The sequence below is a fragment of the Lissotriton vulgaris genome, chromosome 1_2 (assembly GCF_964263255.1).
Source record: "Lissotriton vulgaris chromosome 1_2, aLisVul1.2, whole genome shotgun sequence".
In the NCBI taxonomy this organism is placed as follows: Eukaryota; Metazoa; Chordata; class Amphibia; order Caudata; family Salamandridae; genus Lissotriton; species Lissotriton vulgaris.
In genome coordinates, this window is record NC_141686.1 from 185,699,761 (window position 1) to 185,722,994 (window position 23,234).

Here is a 23,234-nt window from a genome sequence, read left to right on the forward strand (position 1 = left end):
ACCTCATGCGCGCGCGCCGTTTTCCCGCTGTGCGCTGAGTTTTAAAAAAACCCGCGTTACATGACGAGCTCAGCTCGTCATGAGCGTACGACAGGCATAACTCATGACGAGCAGAGCTCGTCATGAGCGTCGAAGGGGTTAACATGCCATAACATGAAGGAGCGGTCTTCCTTTGTAAGGTTTTGATCTAACCATTTGACTAGTCTTTTTATCTCAGCTGTTGGGGTCGGTATATGTTACTATATGAATCCCAAAGGGGAAATTATATCCGCCAATGGGGACACACAAAACATTAAAAAGGGCCGGGCTCAAGGATGGGCCCTGGGGGACTCCACACTGAAGGGGGATATGTTTTTAAAAGGTGTCACCCTCAAAAACCTGGAAGCACCTATCTTCCAGGGAGAATTGGAGCCATGATAGGGCCTTGTCGGAAATTCCTATGTTCCTGAGCCGATGAGTCATGATACAGTGATTCACCCTATCGAAGGCTGCGCTTAGATCAAGGACTAATATGGCAGATGAACCTCCTGATTCAAAGATTTCCCTTGCTTCCTCCACCACAGCTAATAAGGCAGCCTCAGTGCCTTGACAAGGGCGAATGCCCGTTTGTGAGGAATGGTGCAGGTTATAGGACTCAAGGAATGCGGAGGGTGTGTGGTTAAGATGTTTCTCCATGATTTTCCTAATTGCAGGAAGGAGGGAGATGGGAAGGTAATTGTCCAGGTAGGCAGGGTCCAAATGAGTTTTTTCTAGCAATTAGCTTTTTTTAGCAATTTAGCTTTTACTATTGCACTTTTCCAACTGGGGGTGACTATACCTGATGCGAGGGAGGTATTAATCAGGCTGATAATGATCGGATCAGCTGTAGGAGCTACCAGTTTCAGAATGTTAGGTGGTGCAGAGTCCAGTGGTGACCCAGATTTGACTGAAGCTAGAGTGGCTAAAAATTACTCCTGAGCCAACAGGATATAGGTCGGGTGCCGCTTGAGGACGAGGGGCTTCGAGTAGCTTTTTGGCAATGAGAAAGGTCTCTCTATAGGAATTAGCTGATGCTGTAATATTTTCCTCATAGTAGGTGGCATGTGCTCATTTTATTTCTGCCTCGTATGTTCCAATGGCCACCCTGTATTCCTGTTTCTTAATGTGTGGAAAGTCTTTCCTCCATATCCTTTCCAATCTTTTGCATTGTAGTTTTAGGATACCTAGCTTAGGGGAGCACGATACGGACTTGTTTGGTCCAGATTTCTTCTGGATTGATTTATTTGGGAGCACCGTGTTTAGTGACCCATCAATCCAGTGAGTAAAGTTTTGATAATCCGTGACTGGATTGAAATCCAGATTAGGTTTAGTGCTATTCAGTTCCTGAGTCCACCCCTCCAAGGGGAGTTTGGGCCAGTGTCAGATTTCTATTTGTGTTGACTGGGTATGTGAAAAGGGGGTAGGTGGGGCCCAGACAAACGGTATTAGAGAATGGTCCGACCATGGTATGGGGACGGGGTCTACATATTTTAGTATGGAACACTGTAGAGCTTGTATGTGGGTGTGTGAAGGAGCCACAATGTATGCATGTTTGTTTGTGCTATAGTATATGGAGGACTGTGGGTTCCATTTTGGAATTCCGGGGTCTTTGAAAATCAAGTGAAAGTCATTGGTCACTGGGGCCAGCGCAAAGCTCGGAAAGGAGATTGAACTGACATAGAGTCATAAAGAACAAGATTAATAGGCATATGGCAGTGAGGCTGATACTCAGGTGTGATCCGATAGTCACTCCTTTGGACCGTGTTGTGGGGCTATCATGCTTGAAGTCACTCCTGTATCAGACAGACTGCTTCCTGGACAAAGACAGGACAGAGGACTGGGCACTGCAAAGTGGACAATCTGCACAGCATGAACTTCAAATACTAGGACAATAAATCACATCTGTATCTGGAAATGTATTATGAAATGACAAGTTTGAGCCTCCAAAATTTGTCAAATGAGAGCTGTAGATTAGAGTGGGGAACGCCGCACAACTTCTGCCTGCTGTGATCAGGACTGAGGACTTAGATCTGCTAGTCTCCCTGGTGGGTGAGGGGATGTCACCCAATGAAAATCAAGGCCACTTGCCCTGAAGCACCAGCATCTGCCGGTCTGCTGATACCAGAGTGCTTTGTGAGCAGGAGGTTAGTGCACTTGGAGGGTGCAAGGTCTACTGAATATCCTGTCAAATTGATCCTTGAAGCAGAGTGCGAGATCCTGGTCCATATCTGCACAATTGCATATGTTTTTAGTGAATGTAACAGCAAAGAATAGTTAACCAGAGAGGAGAAAGGAAGCTAATGAAAGCAAAAAAAATATACAGAAGTATCATAACAAGCATACAGTAATAATCAAGACGAGGAATGGAAATTTTGAATGCAAGGTAACAACAAGGAAAAAATTAACTGAGCTGGAATTCCAACATAGTGTAACCCTGCAGTATCAGTGGAGTGCTCATCTATCAAAACAAGGAAGTGGTGGTGTACTTTTTACGGCTTTGCCTTTACAGTGTTTGATTCAAGTTTTTATGTTCACTGACCTGGTCTCTTGTGGGCAGTTGTTTGCTGCAGCCAACTTTGCACGAGCACTTTAAACTTCAGAATCGTCATTTCAACGCCGCCCGGTTAGGCCATGCGTTGGCAGCCATATTCCGACGGTTAGCAGTCCATCTTCTGGATTGCTCCCAAGTAGTTGTGCCTACTTAATGTATTCCGCTTTGCTATCATGCAGCAGATGTGGGCAATGGTCGCACCACCGGCGCTATGAAGGCGCTCCAAAAGGCAAGCCTGAGTGACCCTCTCTGCGCATGGCCAGCACCTAGTGCCATGGTGATTGCTGGGAGAATTTTAATTCCAGCTTCCATTGCAACATCTGTAATTTTAAGCAGGGAAGACCGGGAAGGATATCTAGTGGCCGGGTAAAGCCCTCCAAGACACAGAGTGTATTGAGCAGTGGGATAAGAGCAGTTCGGATCAACTGTATATCACTTCTCAAGCACACTGAGGACATCTGGCTTTTACTAATGGATAATGATTGGGATTTGGTGTTCCTTACGGAACCTTGGCTGAAAGAGGACACCCTCCCGTCACTAGCAATGGCAATTCCCCATGGTTCCAGGATAGTTTGTGTCAATAGGACAAGAGAGAAATGAGAGGGTGGGGTGGCATTTATCTTACGGGAATCATGGGAGCGGGTGATGTATAGGATGGACGGCTGAACATAATTATATAGGCTTTGACCTGCGTGTTGTTCAGCTCCTTTACATCCCTTCCCCGCATTGCCTCACTACCGTAAGCAATTGAGAGACGTTTTTTGCCTGAACTACCTTCAAAAGCGGAGTCGGGGTAGGTTCCATCAGTGTGTTAGGGAGACTTTTCATTGTTAGGCCAATCAGCAAGCCTTTCCTTCTAACTTCCTCATTCTGGTGCCAGAATGACCCTTCCTTGTCGAATATAACTCCAAGGTACTTGCGTTCCTAAACTGGATTGAGCTTTGTGCCACCAAGGAACCAAGTTCTATGGAGGTTCTTTTTGTTGTTTATTGACACTTTCCGTGTCTTACTCAAGTTTATTTTTAAATTGTTTTCTGTGGCATAGTTCTGCATTTCTGTCAGTAAATGTTGGAGCCCAAAGTAAGTATGACTGAGCAGAACTAAGTTTTCTGATTACATGAGGTTGGACAATGTATTCCCTCGTAAGTCTGAATTGCAGGCGTCAAGCGCCTTTGGAAGGTCGCCATATATAATTTGAACAGGGTTGGTGCAAGCATGCAACCCTGTTTCAGTCCCTTTGTTGTGGAAACTTTCAAGGAGATGTGGTTCCAGCCGCCTAATTTTACCTGTTCCCAACTGCCTGTAAGTAGGAGTTTCAGCATGTTTAGAGTAGGCTGTTGTATGCCCATTGTGCCAGTTTACCCCACAGTCTGCCCCTGTCTACATTATCAAAAGCAGCGCTTAAGTCAATGTAGCATAAATGTAAAGGTAATTTTGAGGCTTTAGCTGCATCGATTATTATTGAGATTGTGAGGATGTTTGTGGATGTGCTGGCCATTTTGCGGATATTAAATAAGGGGGGGGGGTTTACCCAATGAAGTCATTGGGGACCTGGGTGCTATATGGTACAGAATAGGGGGTTCCAGTGAAGGTATCAAAAGTACACAGAAAAAACCCTCTTATCGCACAATATAAAAATCACAAACTAATAATTTAACACACTATTATTTATTCACAATGTGCTTGATCATATTACTCTATAACAAATTCAGGACACAATTGTTGTCATGCCCCAGGAAAAGGGAGGGTTAGGGATAGTGATTGTGTAGGGAGGGAATGTGCAAGGTTGGTAATTCATGACAAAAACATCAATATATGCTTATTGAACAGTCAATATAGCTGGCTTCAGAGCCCTGAGCCAGTACAATAAATGAGCTAATAATGCTCAACGTTTAAAAGGGAAACCATGATAACGATGCTACTAATAAATGAGTGAGATACTGGGTGTATCGACTAGTAGATGGTAATAGCTGTCGACGTTTCAACCCCAAATATACTGGTAGGTTTACGTCACACCTTAAAGGGGGGTCTTCATCAGGACAAAAAGGGCCCTGGGGAGCACTTGTTTCTCTGAAAAAATAATAAAAAGGTGTATAATATTGACAGTGAAGATAAATTCAGATTAAAAACACAGAGGCGCACAAGGGCGCCTAACATGAACCAATAAAAGAGAAAAACTCAAAAATCATTCACCATGGAAGTTGGGCTGAGTAGCGCACAACTTGAACAGGAGAAAATGGAGCATCAATAGATCCAGTTGTGATTATTAGGATCAGAATGTATTCAGTGTGTTCTCTTAAGTAGAACTGCTTCCAAAAGGGGATGTCAAATTTATCAACTGGTTTCTATTAGAAGAGAATGGGCATGACAAACCAATTAATACTATGTCCCTTAGAATTTCATACAACAAGTTCATCTACAAACATCACCGACTGGATAACCGTATTCATGTTCCATTACTGAGTAATTTCATTAAATAATTTCATATGTACATCATTTAGGAACCTCATGAGAATTGTTGGCTCCCTCATTACATTTTTTTTAAATTATCCGAGCAGAGGAACCATTTATGAAAGCTACTAGTATACAGGACTGGACTAAAAACATATTCGGGGAAAGATATAACCCCCTCATATTCAAAGGGTGTATGAGAGGGCAGATGCAAACGAAAACTAAGAGGGGTGCATACCGCAACAGTATAGTTTCCACAGGTGTATCTCAGCTGGTTATGTGATATACCAAATTGTAAAAGGCTCCACTTTGATTTTCTAAAAGAGGAATGAATAACTGAAGAGTTATGACATATATATTTAGGAATTCACAATCTCTATTAAATCAAAGTACGGGTCACTTCATACCTAACGGCGTTAACTGACACCTTCTTCCAATACTCACGGAAGTTTCAATGTAAAGAAATGCCTCACTCGCTGCTAAAAGAACGAGAAACAGTGGGAGAAGTAATTACGCCACCGTCAGCATATTAACACAATACCGAATCAAATTCTATGTTAACCAATAGTGCGGGTCGCTCCATACCTAATGGAGTAGGCTAGCACCTTCTTCTGATACTCGCGGAAGGTTCAATGTAAAGACATGCCGCACTCGCTTCTGAAAAAACGAGAATGGAAGAGGTCGAAGCGCCACCTTAAATATATATTCCGCTACAACACTCATCTAATAGGCCGAAGTCCTCACCTTGAATACAGCAAAACGTGGCGCATAAGTGGCGAGCCTTCGTTCCCCGAACCTTGTTTACATGCCTCTAAACAGCCACAAACAGAGTGAGGATATGTTTGTCAGAGTACCCAGCTACATACATCTGCAGTCCGATGGCTCTTCCTGGGCAGTTTGGGGGAAGGGCTTACAATTCAATAGGTAGTGGGCAGACCCCACATAAAGGGCTGATTACCCTTCACTGAGAGTCTGAAGCTCAATCTGGGAAGAGAGAAAAGTCACCTCCACTTCAATGGCACATTTGGGTATAAGTACTGGGTGTCATACCCAACCAAAGTAGTACACTTGAGAACCAGTGACTTCTCTGCCAGGAAGATGATGAACCACTGTGCTGCTAAAAGGTTGCCAACCTACTGGATCTGCTGGTTGCTGACCTCTTCCCTTGCTGTGTTGCGCTGCTGCTGCCACTCCCCCTCTGACTGGTTGAGAAGTACTGGACCTGCATCACTTGAACCCAAAGTGACTTTAAGGGTTTGCTGGCTTGCCTCATGTTGCTTAAGTCTCTGGGACACAAAAGACTTAGACCTCTCCTTTTCCAACCCTTCGGCTCATCTGCTGATGAATCTGTCTTGCCACGAGGTGCTAGAAACTTGGACTTGGACTTAGGAGCCTGCTGCAGTGTTATCTAAGTGTCATCTGCTGCCGCTGTAATCAGGTTGGCACATTACACCTGGAGTTGTCGCATCACACTCAATCTCGCTGCAATGCATGACTGATGCTTTGTTCCCAGGCCTCATTGCATCGCACATGCTGCATCAGAGAACGCAGAAGCATCACTTGGCTGCACCCCTTCTCTGTCCATGCATACCTATTATCTAGGTACCTGAACTTTTGACTTAATACCGGTCCGGCACAACCAGTTATCCCTTTAAGAGCTATTTGCTTCTAAGTATACATTTATTACTTCAAAATCCATATCTCAACTTCTACATAGTGGATTTTCTTTGTTTTTGTCTTGTATTATTTATAAAGTTTTACTTTATGTTTCTAAGCTGTATTGGCTTATTTTTCATTTTTCCCACTGTTTTACTGTTTAAGTGGTGCATACATGCTTTACACATTACCTCTTAAAATAAGTCTAATTGCTCTGGCTAAGCTACCAAAGGGTGAGCAGAGGATAATTTAAATTGTGTTATGACTTATCCTGACTACCATTGTGGTTCCTACTTGGACAGGGTGCATGCTCTGCCATTAACACACCTAATTTCCAACAAATTGTAATACTTAATTTGAGTTCACTATTATAACTACTCCCTTCCGGTACTACTCCTAGTGATTCTAATGGTCCTGTGTTGTTACCTTATAACAAGTGACTGGTATTACTCAAGTGGTGACACCATTAAAAATCAGCGGGCCTGGCTTCTATGTAATTACACTCCCTTATAGTGTGCGTCTACATCCCGTATAGGTGGATGGAATTCTCAATTATTGGGTTCAGGGACCACTATTGCTGCACAGAGATATGGAAGTGTCACCAAATATATTTCCAACTGCCTGTATGTATATGTTTGTAATTTATTGTTTGTATTCAGTAGTGTAATTTAATGTATTGTATTCAGTAGTGTAATAAAAGTATGTTCCTTTTTAAAAGAAAAATCACTGACCTTGGACTGCTGTGTTTCACTACTCTGAGAGATACAAGTACTACAATGACATGCTTGGTTTCCAATAAGAGGTCGTTTGGGGACTATACCTTGTGAACGACTCACATGCTTTGCAACTAATCACACAATTTCTTACAGTTAATCTTTTTTTTGAACAAGTTTCGATTCTGTCATATAGAACTCACTGAAACCACATGGTTCAATAGCATGCTGTAAGAGATGTTGAGCACATTTTTGGTTCGGTCTTACATGAGTCACCTACTTAAGGTTTGACATGTTTACCATCGCTTCATAGTGAGATTTCCAGTTACTATTATTATAAATTCGCTGGCATAATATTATGCATGAACTTAATAGCTTTAAATCTACTGAGCTAGTGACATTTTCTGTAAGCCAGAGCACAAGCTGAAAGTGTTAGAGTACATGGTATAATACTGTATGGATATTTCTGAAACACCAACGATTAAACTAACACTGGTCAAACACGCTTCCACCACAATGTGTAGAAAGGCTTCCAGAAACTATACTGTGCATACTGAAATGTTAATGTTTTTTACCTGCATATCTTCATGAGCTACACAGTAGCTCTTGATTAAATTTTGTTTATATGAATGTATTCATCGAAGCTTTAATGTTAACACCATTCTCAAATGTAGAGGCTTCTGTTAAGCCTCATGGGATATTTGACCCACCAAGTATCAGATCACAGACTCCAGCCTCTTGTGTTTACATCAGGGTTGATGCATTGATTCACATTAGTTGTTATGCATGTGGAGATGTAATGTGGCAGCAATGCATTGATGGGAGTCAATTAGGGGTCATCAGGGCATGAACCACTACCCCTGCTTTTGCTCCTTCGTACCCCAATACCGCCCATGTTATCCCTGCTCAAAAAGGGGGAATAAAGTCGTCAGACAGAGAATAGAAATTAAACAGGACTCCAGTTATTCTGCTTATGTTCTGGACTTCACCACTTTCCTTTTTCCTGTCTCCTAAGCAACCAGGAGCAGGTATTACAGAAGAGGCTGTAAAAACATTTGTTCCACTTCCATAGTGGCTCAATAATACTGGAGTAAAGGAAGCTGCACATGTGTGGAACCATAATGTGGGGTACTAGAAACAGATATCCATCCAGTGCTGCTGAGAATGATAGTGATATGGATCCATCCAACTGTTATGAGGGTGTATAATGTTTTATGTGAATCACTCAAAATTGCAGGTTTATAACAAACAGGGGAAGTCCATCATGGGAGACAAGTGACCTTAGAGGTGATTCTGCAGAGTGAAATTACCATGACATTATATTGTTAAACTCTAAATCACAAATCAAACAGACAAAAAACCTGGACAAAGTTATTTGCAACATATGAGGACTGGACTGCATTTAATGAGGTTTAGGGTTAGAAAGCTATGTATGTGTATGTAGTCTGCAACAGAAACATGGAATTCAATTCATATTTGCTTGAAGGGTCTGGAGGAGTGGGGAGGTTCCCTATGGTTTATCATATCTTGAAAAGGTGTTGGACTTAAGGTCCAGTTGTTATGGTTATGTGAATGTCCTGAATATATTATGTGCCTCCTAATCTATGCAGAAAGGACTTACCTCTGCTTCAAGCCAAGAAACCTTTGAATCAAATCTCCTGTAACACGCATTTTTATACTGAACCCAGCCGGCTTCACAGTCACCTTGAGCACACAAACAAGTTTCCTGGGCACCTGCAATAACTGGCGGACAATGCCATGTAGGAAAAAAACAAGAAATATAAATAATTGGCAGAAAGATAGACTTATTATTATAAAAATGTGGACAGTTTTCACAATTTTGAAATTTATAAAGCCATTGGGTATTCATACATACACGAAGGAGCAACATTTCTACAAGAATCTACCTGCTTAGTGAAATAAACAAGGAAAGAACGATTACATCTGGGAAAGGGGTGGGAGAGAGAGTGATGTGCAGGCAAGGGGGGTAGTTGAAACCAACAAGGGTGAAGGAGACATACAGATGTCAGTGATCCAAAACCTTTATGGTACTGCACAGTACTGTAATAATAGATGAGCATAGTGATGCAATGTTAAAGTGGTGCATACGTATAATCGCACAATCCACATTGTTCGAAATGTGCCGTTTCTCTAGGTTCAGCCCAGGATTTTGCCTTCTGTTGCTGAACCTGTTTTTGTTGGCCATAGGCATTTATACATTAACCAGTGGCAAAGCGCCTCTGCTCCTCTCTCTAAACATGATAAAATTGCTATACCTGATTGACACATTTGGTTTACCTGTATGACCCGAATATATAGCAACCAGACCCTGCAAGTTAAATGTTATCAAGGGGCTTCAGCATTCATTGGGTCAGTCTCCAAGCTGCCCCTGCAGCCTGGGTATAATGTTTTAAACTGCCATTTCAGCCTCGCAAAATAAACCTTTTGAGCACTAAACAGTCCTTTTCAGTAGTTAGAAGTCACCACTAAGGTAGGCCTTAAATGGCCGTTGGGTGAGGCACATTGCATTAACAAGGTAGTACATGTATATTTAATGTTTTACATTTCTTAGCAGTGAAAAAGCTGTTTTTTACTGTAGCAAAGCTGGCTCTGCCATATCAAAGCAATGAGTTACATTATAACACTCTATAACCCTTAACTTCAGTTAAATTCAAGGTCTAATTTTAATATTAATGCAAAATACAATTACATGGTAGTCTTATTTTATATTACCATTTTGGAAAAGGCACTTTAGAAAGTTTTCCTGCCTAAACAAATGTGCCTTTCTGTCAGGGACCAGTGCCACCTGACTCTTGTGGCTCCCCTGGGGTTATATGTATTGCCATATGAGTGGACAAATGGCCTTTTCCTCTCCTTGACAGTATGGACTGGGGGGATTGTACTCAGTCCATCCCTGATTTCAAAGAAAGCCCAAACTCTCACTGGCTATGCAGCCCACACATGGGCCTGCCTGTACTTTGTCTCACAAGTTAGGCTGGCACTTAAACACCTTGGGTGCTAGAGATATTCCGCTCCTGCGCTGAAATATGCAAAAACCCATTGTTCATGACAAAGCCAGCTCGTCATAAGCACAGCGCAGGTAAAGCCCATGACGAGCTGGCTTTGTCATCAGCACTGAAGGGACCCAGTAGAGGGGAAAGAAACTGACCAACACTAACTTACAGGATGGGAAAAGGCTTACCCCTTTTCACAGGCTTGCATCAAAGTTGAACCCGCAGACCTCTCCTCAGAACATTTCTAGACCTGTGTGGATCAGAAGTACTACACTGATGTCTGAATAATTTCTAGGATGACATGTTGTGCATGCCTCAAACCCGGGATATCAGCAGTGAATCTAAGGATCAGTTGGCTAACCTTCAATTTGAGATTCAGGTTCTAGAGAGCTCTCCCTCTGCAACTGCCTAGCTGACCAGCACCAACTAGACTTGCCCTTGACCCTGCTGCTGGCTGTGGCTGGAGTGAGCTCTAACCCCAAAGTGGTACCCATCGGGTCCTGGACCTTTGGCTGGAGCACAAGCTGGGACTTGAAAACTTTTGACAGTTTTCTTCTTCAGAGAACTGGCAGGAGACTGAGACTGCTGTGGAGCAAATCACCAGTCAAATTTGACACCATATACCTACAAAGTGATGCTAAGCCACTTATTGTGTGGTGTAATATTGCTTTCTAAAAATACGACTCTTTCATGCAGGAACCTGAGTGAAATGGGCATGCAATGGGTATTCTGCAGCACACAAAGAAAGAGCAAAAAGTAATTGGTTGTTGTTTATGTGCATCCCTCCCTGCACATAAACAATCATCAAATAATGACAATTTGCTACATCTATGTATGCTGAAGAATGCAGCAAACACGGAAGTAACAAATAGCCATTAAGGATTGTTTATGTGCAGGAAGGTACACATACAATTTGGAAAGTGTTACTATACTTACAACACCACCAAAAGGATAGACCTATACTCCCCCCAAAAATGTGGCCCCTCACACAGGACTACTATTTCAATGGAGGATGAAGGGGGAATGTCTTCCAGCGGGGTTCACGTCACACTCTATTGGGGCACTGGTGTGGGCTCAATGTGGCTCTGGCATCTGACTAAGGAAGATACACTCAGATTTGTAGGGGGAGCTATGTGATCGCCCACAGTAGTAAGGGACACTTTGAGACATTATTTATAGGCTTTTATGGGCCCAACGTTGATGAACTGCAATTCTATTATGCACCACAAAACAAAATTTAACTGTATACTATCCTCTGAACTAGACAGATCTAAATGTAAATGTAAATGTATAGGCATTTATATAGCGCAATACTTACCCGGAGGGTCCCAAGGCGCTTCGACCGCTGCGAAACCCTTCCTGGCTTCCCTGAGAGATGGTCCCTTAATGGGTATCTCCAGGGTGAGACCAGGTATCCCCGGCGGTCTGGTGGGGCTGTTAGTGAAGATGAGGCAAGCTAATGCCCAGAGTTGCCGAGTGTGAACGCTGATCAGAGTGGGCACCGAGGCAAGAGAATTATCGAGTCCGCTGACCCTGGTCCAGAAACCTGCCGCGCCGGGAATCGAACCCTTGTCCCGGGCCGTCTTCCTACCCTATCATCGCAATAGTTGATGCCGTTTTGATAGTTGACCCCTGGCGGTATAGTAGCCCACAGGGTAAGGAATACTCGCACTAATCCCCTGTGCACGACATTCCTACATGTATAGACTACTGGTTAATATCCCACAGCATACTGCCTTACATGGCTCACTGTGAACACCTACCCGTGACCTATTCAGATCATTCCCCTGTGATGCTTATCTAGCGGATAAATAAATTGCAACCAAAAGCTTTTGCTTGGTGCTAGCCACAATATTTACCTGTCCTTATGGTTTTGACAGTGGCCCGATTGGAGCTGACCAGTATATAATCCTCTGTGAAGTATTGCCTAGTGCCAGGTGGCACAGTGTACATTCGTGATTATGATTCTAATGTGTTCATGATAATACAAAGGCTATTTTTATCTAACTTTGTGATATGCCAAGTGTGTTGCTGCTGTGTTTGTGTTGCGCAAACGCTTTACACATTGCCTCTGGGTTAAGCCAGACTGCCAGTTCTAAGCCACCAAGGTGGTGAGCAGGGGTTATCTTCAGTGTGTAAATCCCTTGCCCTGACTAGAGTGGTGGTTTCTGCTTGGCTTAGGCGCTTGCCCTAGCCAACTAGAAATCCCATTTCTAACAGGTATCATTATGTGACACTTAATAGGAGCAAGCCTCAGAAGGTGCACAGGTCTCTTGGCCTCTAAGGGAACTTGAACTGGCTGTACTTTTGCTGTGACTACAAGGCTTTGAACAATGAACAAGTCACATTGTTCGTGACAAGCTATTGCTATGCTTCACTAGCTGATTTAATAAATCAATGCCCATACATCTAATAACTCTATTCTGATTAATGACTGCATACATTAGCAGAAAACCCATAATGTTTCACTGAGGAACTGGATCTCAATAGCTTTGTATCATTTGTGCAATTTGTGTTGTCATCTATAAAAACCCGTGTTAACTTCTGTATTTTGAGCGGGTTCACATTGGCACTTGGTTCCTTTGCAGCTGCTGAATAACAGATAAATTGGAATTTACCTGTGTTGTTTATTTAAATTAATTTCAACTTCCACATATTAACAAATTAATGGAAACTCTTCTGATGATTAAACAGTATTCTTCTAATAATTGATGTACCATTGGTGAAAAGAATAAAAATCCTACTAAGAAGTGCCATTCTTACAGCAAGTTGTTTCTACATCTACCAGAACGGGAAAATATTTGTTCAGAAGTCTGCAATTATTTGCAGTTGTTCAGATACCTTTTTGAGTACCACCATGTAAATATAGTCTTGCAGAGAACTTGTTGGATGGATTTGGCCCTTGTTATCATCTACTGGGCATATCTCAAGATCTCTAGAGCCAACTATAGGATCTTACAGCATCCTTTTCTACCATATGACATGCATTCTTTAGTCATTTTTTAAAATTGTCAGAAATCTTCAGTGTTCTGTGATGTTAGGATGCTGACAGAGACACCACTGGTACCGAGTCTCCAGCTAACAAACAACAGCAGATCTCCATAGGGAGCTAATCCTAATGGCTTCAGTTTAGCCCCTGGCTGTTAGGATATGATAAAGTATAAGTATAATATGTGACATTTGATAGTAACAATAGCAGATTATAACATTCTATATTGCACATAGATTATTCACAAAAAATGGATAAACTCTAATCGAATTTGATCATTTAAAAGGACTATCTCATACCCACCATTTAGACACTTTGTACACAAAGAATTTACAATCCAAAACACCTAAAATTGTTCACAAATTCATCCATGTCCATGAACTACAGAAATTGGATAGTAGTGTTCCCTAAGGAAATGTCTGCACAATTCAACAACTACAATTATATTTCATACAATTAGTAAAGCGTGGCACAATTATTGTGAAGCAATATATAAATGTCGGGTGCTAAATCTGCCTCAAGCACCTACTACCCAAAAGTGCTGTTGGAACCCACAAACTGTGAAAACCATATAGCAACAAAAACAAAATTGAGGCTACCCAAGCACACCTTAATAGTCTCTTTTAAATTCACAAAAAGTTATCCTTCATTCAGGTTAATAAACCCTCTACTGGACAATAGGACAACGTGTAGCAGACATAGTCCTTAGATTCAAAGATTCAGATGATTCGGAAATAGGTTCTTCGTCAATCTTCTTAAGATTTCATCAATTCTTTATTGGAAAAAATATTCACATAAAATCTCCCAGCACGTGTTTCGCCAACACGCGTTTCGTCTTGCACTAAGACTTTTTACTATGGTAGAGGGTGTAAGTACAATTCCCACGGTGGTCTGCTTAGAATCACACAGACCGTCACACTATGGTCAAGCAGGGGAGGAGCCCGCCCCAACTATGTGGTACTCGAGCAAAAGGTAACCTCTTTGTTTCAACTCAGAGATTAGTTTGTTTGTATTTTAGCAATGGGCAAGAGAAACACTTTCTAAACAATCGTTGTTGTTTCAATAGGGCCCGTTTTGATCTTGAAACACACAAGGTTAAAGAAATCTGCAAAGCGATACAGGTATGCCCTTTGATGTTTTCACAAGTGGCTGGGTAAGAGTATAGCTCGTGCTTGAAAAAAGGTACAATTGTCTCCCTGCATTTTTCTGAAACAGTTCCGCGATGCAGAACGCCGGGTGAAGTAGATAGTTGCCAAGTACAAATGAAAAATGACTCGCATTCACTACAAGTACTAAATGAAAGGTATGTCATGAATGCGGTCAGTTTTTCTAAATAAGTCCACTTTACGACTCTTAAATGACTAATGATCGTCATTTTCCCTAATAGATTTGTGTGTGGAATATAAACTGGAGAGTCAGTATATGATCCGAAAAGCACATTTACGTATTTGGAGCGAATTCAAATTCATGAATCATCGCTTTTTGAAATAAAGGGAGCATTTCCTACAGCCCCTGATTTCTTGTAGGTTGATTTGTATAGAATCAGATAGACTTTAAACTGAATTAGTGTAACTAAAATGGAGAAGAGCCCTTAACGTTGTAAATAAAACTTTATTGTTTTCTTTGCATCTCATGTAGATAAATGACAAAGCCCTGATGAGATTTCCTGGTTTCCTGGTCTTGAAACGCATCAGCAAATTCGAAGGAGTAAATGGTCATCTACAATATAAACTAGCAATAGCTGGTCGAAAGATTGTTTGCATTTATTGACTGCACTCCTTGTTCTTTGACTTTGTCCCTCATTCTCTGAAATCAAGTATATATGAATATATAATGTCTTGTATTGTCTGAAGGTTTCTTTTGGGATGGATGATGTTAAAAATGTATTTGATTTAGTGTATATATGTATTGTTCTGCTTATGTTTGTAAATTGCATTGTATATTAGAGTAAATATATGAATTTACAGTTGTCTCATTTGTTTGCATTAATGAGCTTATATGAAAAAAGTCTTAAAAGGAAAATATAAAAACGAATGGTATAAATACACTAAAGAAGCTGTTGTTCGACCGTTATAATTAAGATTGTGTATAAATAAGGGTGGTGTAGGCACACTGTGTGGTTCTTGTTATAAAAGGGTCCAGCCTACCCCATGCCCCTATGGGCCTAACTCCTTAGTTTTACTAGAAGAAGCAGTTTATGGCATTGCACTTGTGTGCTTTACGGTAGAATAAGATGGCCAACCATAATCCTGATATGGAGCTTGATTGTCTTGAGTTCTGCTCCTACTGGCAGCTTCATTGATAGTGTTGATATTGTAATTTGCTTTGGCAGATACAATGGGTTACAAGATATGAGAAGCAACGTCATAAGCATGAGGCCATAACGGGTTCTGTTGAGTTGGAAGCAATGCAGCAGGCAGTACCTCCTTCATGCCAAACTGAACATTGATCATTATTTCCCTTGTAGATGATCAATGGTGATTCAAATGTTGAAGTAAATTTCACAGGTTAGCCAAACGTTTATGTATTTCAAAACTACAAAATACACTTTGAAACACTTAAGCAAGCACTACTGGATTAAAGGAGAAGTACCTCTTTCTTTGTTGTTAACATTTTGCATTTCCAATGAGGAAGTCAATGCAAAGAGGAAGCAACACAAAGAGCATTTTTATTGGAAGATTCTGTTCAAAAACATCGTTGTGCATATGGATTCCAGTTGAAACCAGATTATAAAACTTAGAATGTGTTTGTTAAAAAAGATCATATTATGAACTTGGGACAGCATTCTGCAGTCCCAAAAAACGTTTAGATGAAATACTACGTTTGAGCAGGGTAAGAAATAATAATAATATTGATGCTTATTTCAACATGTAGTAGTTGCTGTTACCCTGAGACTGATGACTAGTATCAAAGGAAAAGTACATCTATTGTGTAATGTTTCCCTGAATTTATACGATCTCTGTTTTGCTGCCCTTAGACCTGTCATTTTACCTCTTTCAACGAGTACTAAAGCGCTTGTGCCCCCCTGTAAACATGGTCAAACTGGTACACTCACTATTGCTATATTGACCTCACCATTACCCTCCTAGTATATGGCACAATATGTGCTCAGGGCATGAAGTTACATTTCATTTGTAGACTGCACACATATTGTGAAATCTACTACAGCAGCAATACAATCCTCGCTCCAGGCTGGCCTGCCACTGTATCCTGACTTGCAGTTTAAAATCTGCAGTTGTATCTGTCAAAATAAGTCCTTTTGGCAGGTCCAAAATGCCCTTTACACAATGCAGAAAATGTAATGAGAAAATGTCTTTACAGTGACTTGTTCTTAAATGCTATTCCCCCTGGGGAGCAACATTAAATATTAATTCTGCTATCCTAGGTAAAGGACTAGATGGAAAATGATTCAGAAGCTATGTTTATTTTTATTAAAAGCCCAACTCAATGGTAAAGTTGGATTCTTAATAAATATTGAGGATAAATAGCTATTAAAATGTTCCCCTTTGCTTGCCTAAAACTCCCAAGCTGGTCAATGTCTATCAATGAGTTGTAAAAATTATTTTAAGGTCAGAGAAAAGAAGCCTGGCTGTGCAGAGTGTTTTTTTCCCCTGGCAGGATGGCCAGTTGGGCTTAGAAATGTTACATTATATCAAAGAGGCCTCCCATGTGACTGACAGATCGTAGCTCACACCCGGGCATACCCCTTCATTTGTTACCCCAGTTAGACAAGCATCCAACTCAGTGGCAGTAGAGCTTACCCCATTATTGGTTTGGGGTGACCACAGAGGTGGGGCCGCTCATCAGCCTGACTAAACCTCTTCTTTGCCATACAGTCTTGTCACAAGGGATGAAGAGTTTCACTATTTGGATTTTAGAAGTGAGAGCACTGTGGAATTGTTTGCAGTGAGTCAGAAAAGATTTGCTGCAAAATTGGTCTGCTCACCCCTAGGAACTTGTATCCGATTGGTTAGGGAGATGGCAATAGTTTCCCAACCCAAATGCTAATTCCTGGCATACATGTGGCATTCCCTGGCACCTTCCTCGGGCCTCTACTGGACAAGAGGAAGATCAAAAGGACTCAACATGCTGTGTGTGATCTGAGAGGAGCACTAAAGGACTGGACGAAGAAGTAAACTCCAAGGGACATAGAGCTGACTTCTGCTCGAACTACATGTCCACATCCAGCTTCAAGAGGCCTTTTGCTGAGGTTTCCATCTGACCATTTACAACTGGACATTATCTCAACCCTGCTACTGGCTTCTGCTAGAATGAGTTGTCACCCCCAACTGAGGCCGTGGAACACTTCCCTATGCTTGGCTGAATCTTTGTTACCACTCCCACCTTACCAGTGTCAGGATTCTCTTCCAGGGGAGTTGTGTGTTATACAGAGACAAATACTATAACCCTACACAACTAAATAACATAATCTAATCTAATATAATATAACATAACAACACCGCTGTAAACCTGGGGCTTGGAAACCTGGGGCTTGGAAACCTTTTCAAATTCAGGACCTCTGGAGGACCAGGACCAACCTGTCAAGCTGATCACACAGATGCGCTGCCACTGGGGTAAAGATTCAGTTTTCCCATGCTAATGATTCAGCTGGACTCTGTGGAAAAGCTATCCAAACTTGTGGTACCCTCTTCAGCTTCAGCCTGCATTCTTGCCCTGCTGAAAGATTCCAAGCTCTAAAACTGTGACAACTTGCAAATGTGAAAATCTTGACTGGGAACATCTATCAAAAGTACTAGGACAGGGAGTGGAAATCTTGGATGGAAAATTCAAATTTCTAGAACCAATAGGTTCACTTAGACCACTTCCAATTGCTGTACAACTCATGGAGCCATCTGGGGTAACACATTGCTGCCTTTCCCCCACTGTAGATTTTCGACTTTCTTTCTGGAGAGTTGCAAGACAAAATCTCCAACCGGGTAAAACCTAGGGCCCGATTCACAGAATGAATTTAAGACTCAATCCTAAACTTACTACTATTTTGGTATTCACAAAATGCACTTACTACTTTTGGCATTCACAGAATGAACTTACTACTTTTGGTATTCACAGAATGAACTTACTACTTTTGGTATTCACAGAAGTTAGGATTTTGTCTTAAGTTTGTCTTAAGACAAACTTAATACAGACTTAAGACAAACTTAAGACAGACTTAAGTTAGGATTTTGTCTTAAGTCTGTCTTAAGTCTGTCTTAAGTTTGTCTTAAGACAAACTTAAGGCAAAATCCTAACTTCTGTGAATGCCAAAAGTAGTAAGTGCATTCTGTGAATACCAAAATAGTAGAAAGTTTAGGAATGAGTTTTAAATTCATTCTGTGAATCGGGCTCCTAGTTGCTATGATCTACCTATGCTCAATCACAGTCAGCCTAAAATTACATCTAGGTCCTGTCTACTCTGACCATTTGATGGCAGTTTGTTCTTGAAGCTTTATGACAATCTATTTCAAATCTGACATTGGGGCCATAACTTTGTGCTGTGCTCCTTACCCCCGTTACCGGACTCGCCTTTCCTGCCACCCGAGTCCTCCCACTGCCTGCCTGCATCATCCCCAGCGTCCGCCGAGCGGAGGACTCAGTTACCCAGTGACCCCTGCAGCTGCGCCTGTAGAAGTCGTCATCCTATGCGCCTGGAGGCGCTTTAAAGGTCGGGCTCTCCCGATATTGGGTGTAATCTATTTCAAATCTGACATTGGGGCCATAACTTTGTGCTGTGCTGCTTACCCCCGTCACCGTTCTCACCTTTCCTGCCACCCCGAGTCCTCCCGCTGCCGCGTGCATCATCCCCAGCGGCTGCCGACCAGAGGACTCGGTTACCCAGTGACCCCTGCGGCGGCGCCTGTAGAAGTCGTCATCCTAGGCGCCTGGAGGCGCTTTAAAGGTCGGGCTCTCCCTCAACGCAGGACGCGAGCGGGACGCCGGGCTAAGCCCGGGCAAAGGGCGGGCCCTCCTAGGCCCTCAGAGGCCTGCAGAGACTGGACTGGCCCAGGAACCCTGGTAAATTGACTACAAATCATTTGACCAATGCTCTTATGCTGATATTCTCCTTTCCATCGTTTTATTGGACATTTCCTTTGTAACCTTCAATATCAGCATCCTTAAACTATGACTCAGTAGGGTGTTGAATTTTGCTACTGCTATTTTATTGCTACAGTATAGATTTTTGGTTACTTTCCTTTATTGTTCATGTCCTGCCACCAGCTATGGGGAAAAGGAAACATGTAAGTCCTAAACCTTCTAAAGGCCATGAAGTTAACGCCACCTCTTCCCAGCAGTCCCTCCTATAATATTTAACGGGGGCTGTCGGGGTAATAGAAAAACAGATTCTCTCTGTCGGGGAGTCTAAAGAGGGCACTTCTACCAGACTAAGTCAAAACTTGTCAACACAAGTCACCGACAAAGATGTTCCCACCCCATTACCAACAGTACTTCCCCAGTTGAATGGTTGTATTTCCTTAGACGTGGGCAAAATATTAACTTTGGACAATGAACCTGATTCCCAACCTCTGAATAAAAAATCTAAAAAAACGCATTTATCCATCACTGCAGTTCAGGAGGCAGCTCCTGTACATAGCAAAGCTCACAACCGTCCCCACTTAAAATTAACAAAAGCTGTAACTCAATCGCCCAGGTATGTCCCTAAAACTCTTGGTCCTCAGCGGAAACAACAATCGATCCCTACCGTTAATCTTCAGAAAGAGTTCCAGGTTTAGTTGCATGTGTAGAGCGGCTGGACCTTTTTGTAAGGCTAAGATTCGATCAATTAACCAACAGATTAACCCAAATCGAAGACCTCATAAAAGTAAGTGGTGTCAACAAGCCAAGGGACGGTCCAGCCCCCACCGGGGCACTTCCATCTGGTCCTACCTTGGCTCCGCTGGCCCCCCAAAATCGGTCAGATCTGCACGTTAACACGCAAACTGTGTGTCCTCAAACCCTGCCAACCAACTTTGCTCCCGCTTCTAACCAAGCGTGGTCAGCAGATTCTATAGGGAAGCTCCATTCAGCACTCTTCAACGACCACCTAAACTTGCCACCTGATGCCACGCCATACACGATAGTTTTGGCTAACGTTTCCCAACTTCTAAACCCTATGGGAGAAAACAAGACCTCGCTAAAAAACAAATCCTTACACTGGCTAGCCTCTAGGGTGGGCCTAAACAAGTTCCTCTTTCAGGAATTTAAAATGGCAAGGCGAGTAAAAAGCCTAGGTTTTAGATATTCTCCCCTTGCAGGGGACAACATAGTATTGTCCTTTGCGTCGCCCCTACTGGTAAAGGAGATCCTAAGAGCAGGCGCTAACGATTTCATTGATCATCATGGGATCAATATTTTACCCTTAGATTTTTTTCTACTCCCCACAACGGTACAACCAAAATTATCATGATAATAGGCCTAACTTAAGAACATTTGCTTATCCACCACTGATCCCTACTTATAACAGATTCAGGCCCTTATCGGGGCTGGAAGACATCGAATGACTACCCAATGCAAATAAAATTCAAGATGCTCACGGGACTTACGAGTCAAAGAAGGTTCTATCTCTGTGTCCTATTTTGCCCGCTGAAGGAGGCGTATTCACCACAGGGGTTGATAACCAGGTTTTAGATCGGATTCAGGAAAGTTCCCATTACGTTGACGGATCGGATTCATTGGTTTGCAATTCCCTGTTAACAAATGAGCCTACCCTAACAGAAACTTGGACATGCCAAGAAACCAGAATTCCTTTACTTAACCAATTTTCTTTTTCGATTCTATTTTGGAACGTAGCAGGTCTACGCTCGAAAATCAATCAGCAATTATGGTGAGACACGATTAACATGCATCATATAGTCTGCCTACAGGAAACCTGGTCAACTGAGCCCATCCATTTATTAGGTTATACAACTTTTTTGTCTTCGCTTGTCCAGCTGTTTTTGGCAGACCTAAGGGAGGATTAGCAGTTTATGTTGCAAATAACTTGCCACCTATAAATATAATGGAATTAAAGGAAGAGGAGAGTTATCAAATCTTCCTAGTGTCATTTAACAAATGTATAACCTATTTATTGGTTAATTTTTATAATCATTTTCAGTCATCTGATTGTGTTAAGATTTTAAATGAAATAACAGTTTTTTAATTGCGCAGCGGAACAAGCACTCGCCTCTTCCTGTGTATGTGATTTGGGGTGGAGATTTTAATATTCCACTCTGCAATAACAGTAAAAATGGTAACTGTGGGTTGATGGATGAAAACAGTTTTCCTTTGTCCCATTTCGCCCACACTATGAGTGGTAGCAGTTTAAATGATGGTATTTTTTCTTTAGAGATGGAATTTGTAAATTAATTGAAAGACCCCCCTGCTGATTTATCGCCAACCTTCCATGGTAGGGGGTTGTCTAGCACGATTGATTACATTTTGTCCTTCCAGAGCATGAAGGGCCAACTGGCAAACTTCAAAACAGGCTCAGACATTAGCAGCGACCATTTTCCTAATAGTGTTGCAGTGTTAAAAACGTTTCGCTTACATCCAATATTACAAGCCTACTTAATCAACAATCCTTGTCTATGGATAAAGTAAATGGCTTTTCAGTAGAATGGGCTAAAATCAACCCGATAGAAATCACAGGGAAAGTATTAAATAAAGCACTCCCATGGGTGCATAATGTTTAGCATTAGATTCTTCCCCCCACTTGATTATAAATAGCTTCCCTGAAATTATTAGAACTATCAGAGAGGAGCTGTTTTGCAAGCAAAAAATCAAAAAGTCACTATCAAAGGTTTGGTTCAATTCACATTGCCGCAAGGCTCTTTCCAACCTGAAGGCGGATCTATGGAACCCAGTGAGAGACAAAACTGAAATTAGTTATCTCAGAAAGCTTTACAACCTAGCACAAGTAAATTGTATGAAAGAAATCAAGAATATGCTGTGGACTCAATTGCATGAGAGCTGTTCAAGTAAAGACAGTGCTATGTTTTGGCGAGTGGTAAAATCTAAATTTTTGGCGGACGTTTCTGCCTCGCGTCACCTTGACGTTGCAGTGACGGCGGATGAGTGGGTCACACATTTTTCCAAAATATTTGGTGGCCATCGAACAGAGACTAGTAATGAGGGACAGGCCATGGGAGGTTTGCCGAGGGACAAAATCTATCCAAGCAAACTCCTTTTCGATCATAATGAAGTCACCAAAGCTCTGTTAGCATCTAAAACTGGTAAGGCCTCAGGCCCAGATGGGGTACCACTGGACATTTTTGTTCACAATCTTGAACTTTGGTCTCCTCTAATCACCCAGGTCTAAGCGGCAGTCACAACAACTGGCTTAATCGATTCTTGGTCTACCTCTATATTGCTCCCAATCTTCAAGAAGGGCGACCGCAACAATCCTGCCTGCTACAGGCCATTTTCCATCCTGGATTCCCTGGGTAAAGTTGCGGGTCGGTTGGTATTGGAGCGACTCCAAGATTGGGCGACCACAAATAACATCATGACCGACCTGCAATATGGGTTCCAGGAGGGTCTTGGAACTGTGCAGCAGGCATCGAACCTCACCCTCCTGATCGGGAAATATGTCGGAGCAAAAAAGGGTAATTTGTACCTTGTGACCTCAGCGCAGCATTTGACTGCGTCCTGCATTCCAGTCTCTGGGCTATCCTTGGGGAATTGGGGGTTGATCCCCCTCTCATCAAATTTCTCTGTGAACTCTATTTAGACGCTACTGCATGCGTCAGATATGGGGTGAACGGTGAGCTATCGCCCTCATTTGCCATCACAAAGGGAGTTAGACAGGGTTGTGTACTGGCTCCCTTCTTCTTCAATCTATATACAAATGGCCTAGAGGTGGCCATGCT

At 42.1% G+C, this 23,234-nt stretch overlaps 1 protein-coding gene across 1 annotated transcript in view; it reads right to left on the minus strand.

Annotated features, from left to right (window-relative positions):
* The window catches only part of LOC147734862 (alpha-N-acetylgalactosamine-specific lectin-like), an 81,607-nt gene that overhangs the window by 36,220 nt on the left and 22,153 nt on the right, over positions 1 to 23,234 (minus strand). The window contains exon 4 of the mRNA XM_086952515.1: positions 9,011 to 9,132. Within this exon, the coding sequence (XP_086808641.1) occupies positions 9,011 to 9,132 (122 nt within the window). The remainder of the gene's footprint in view (positions 1 to 9,010; positions 9,133 to 23,234) is intronic.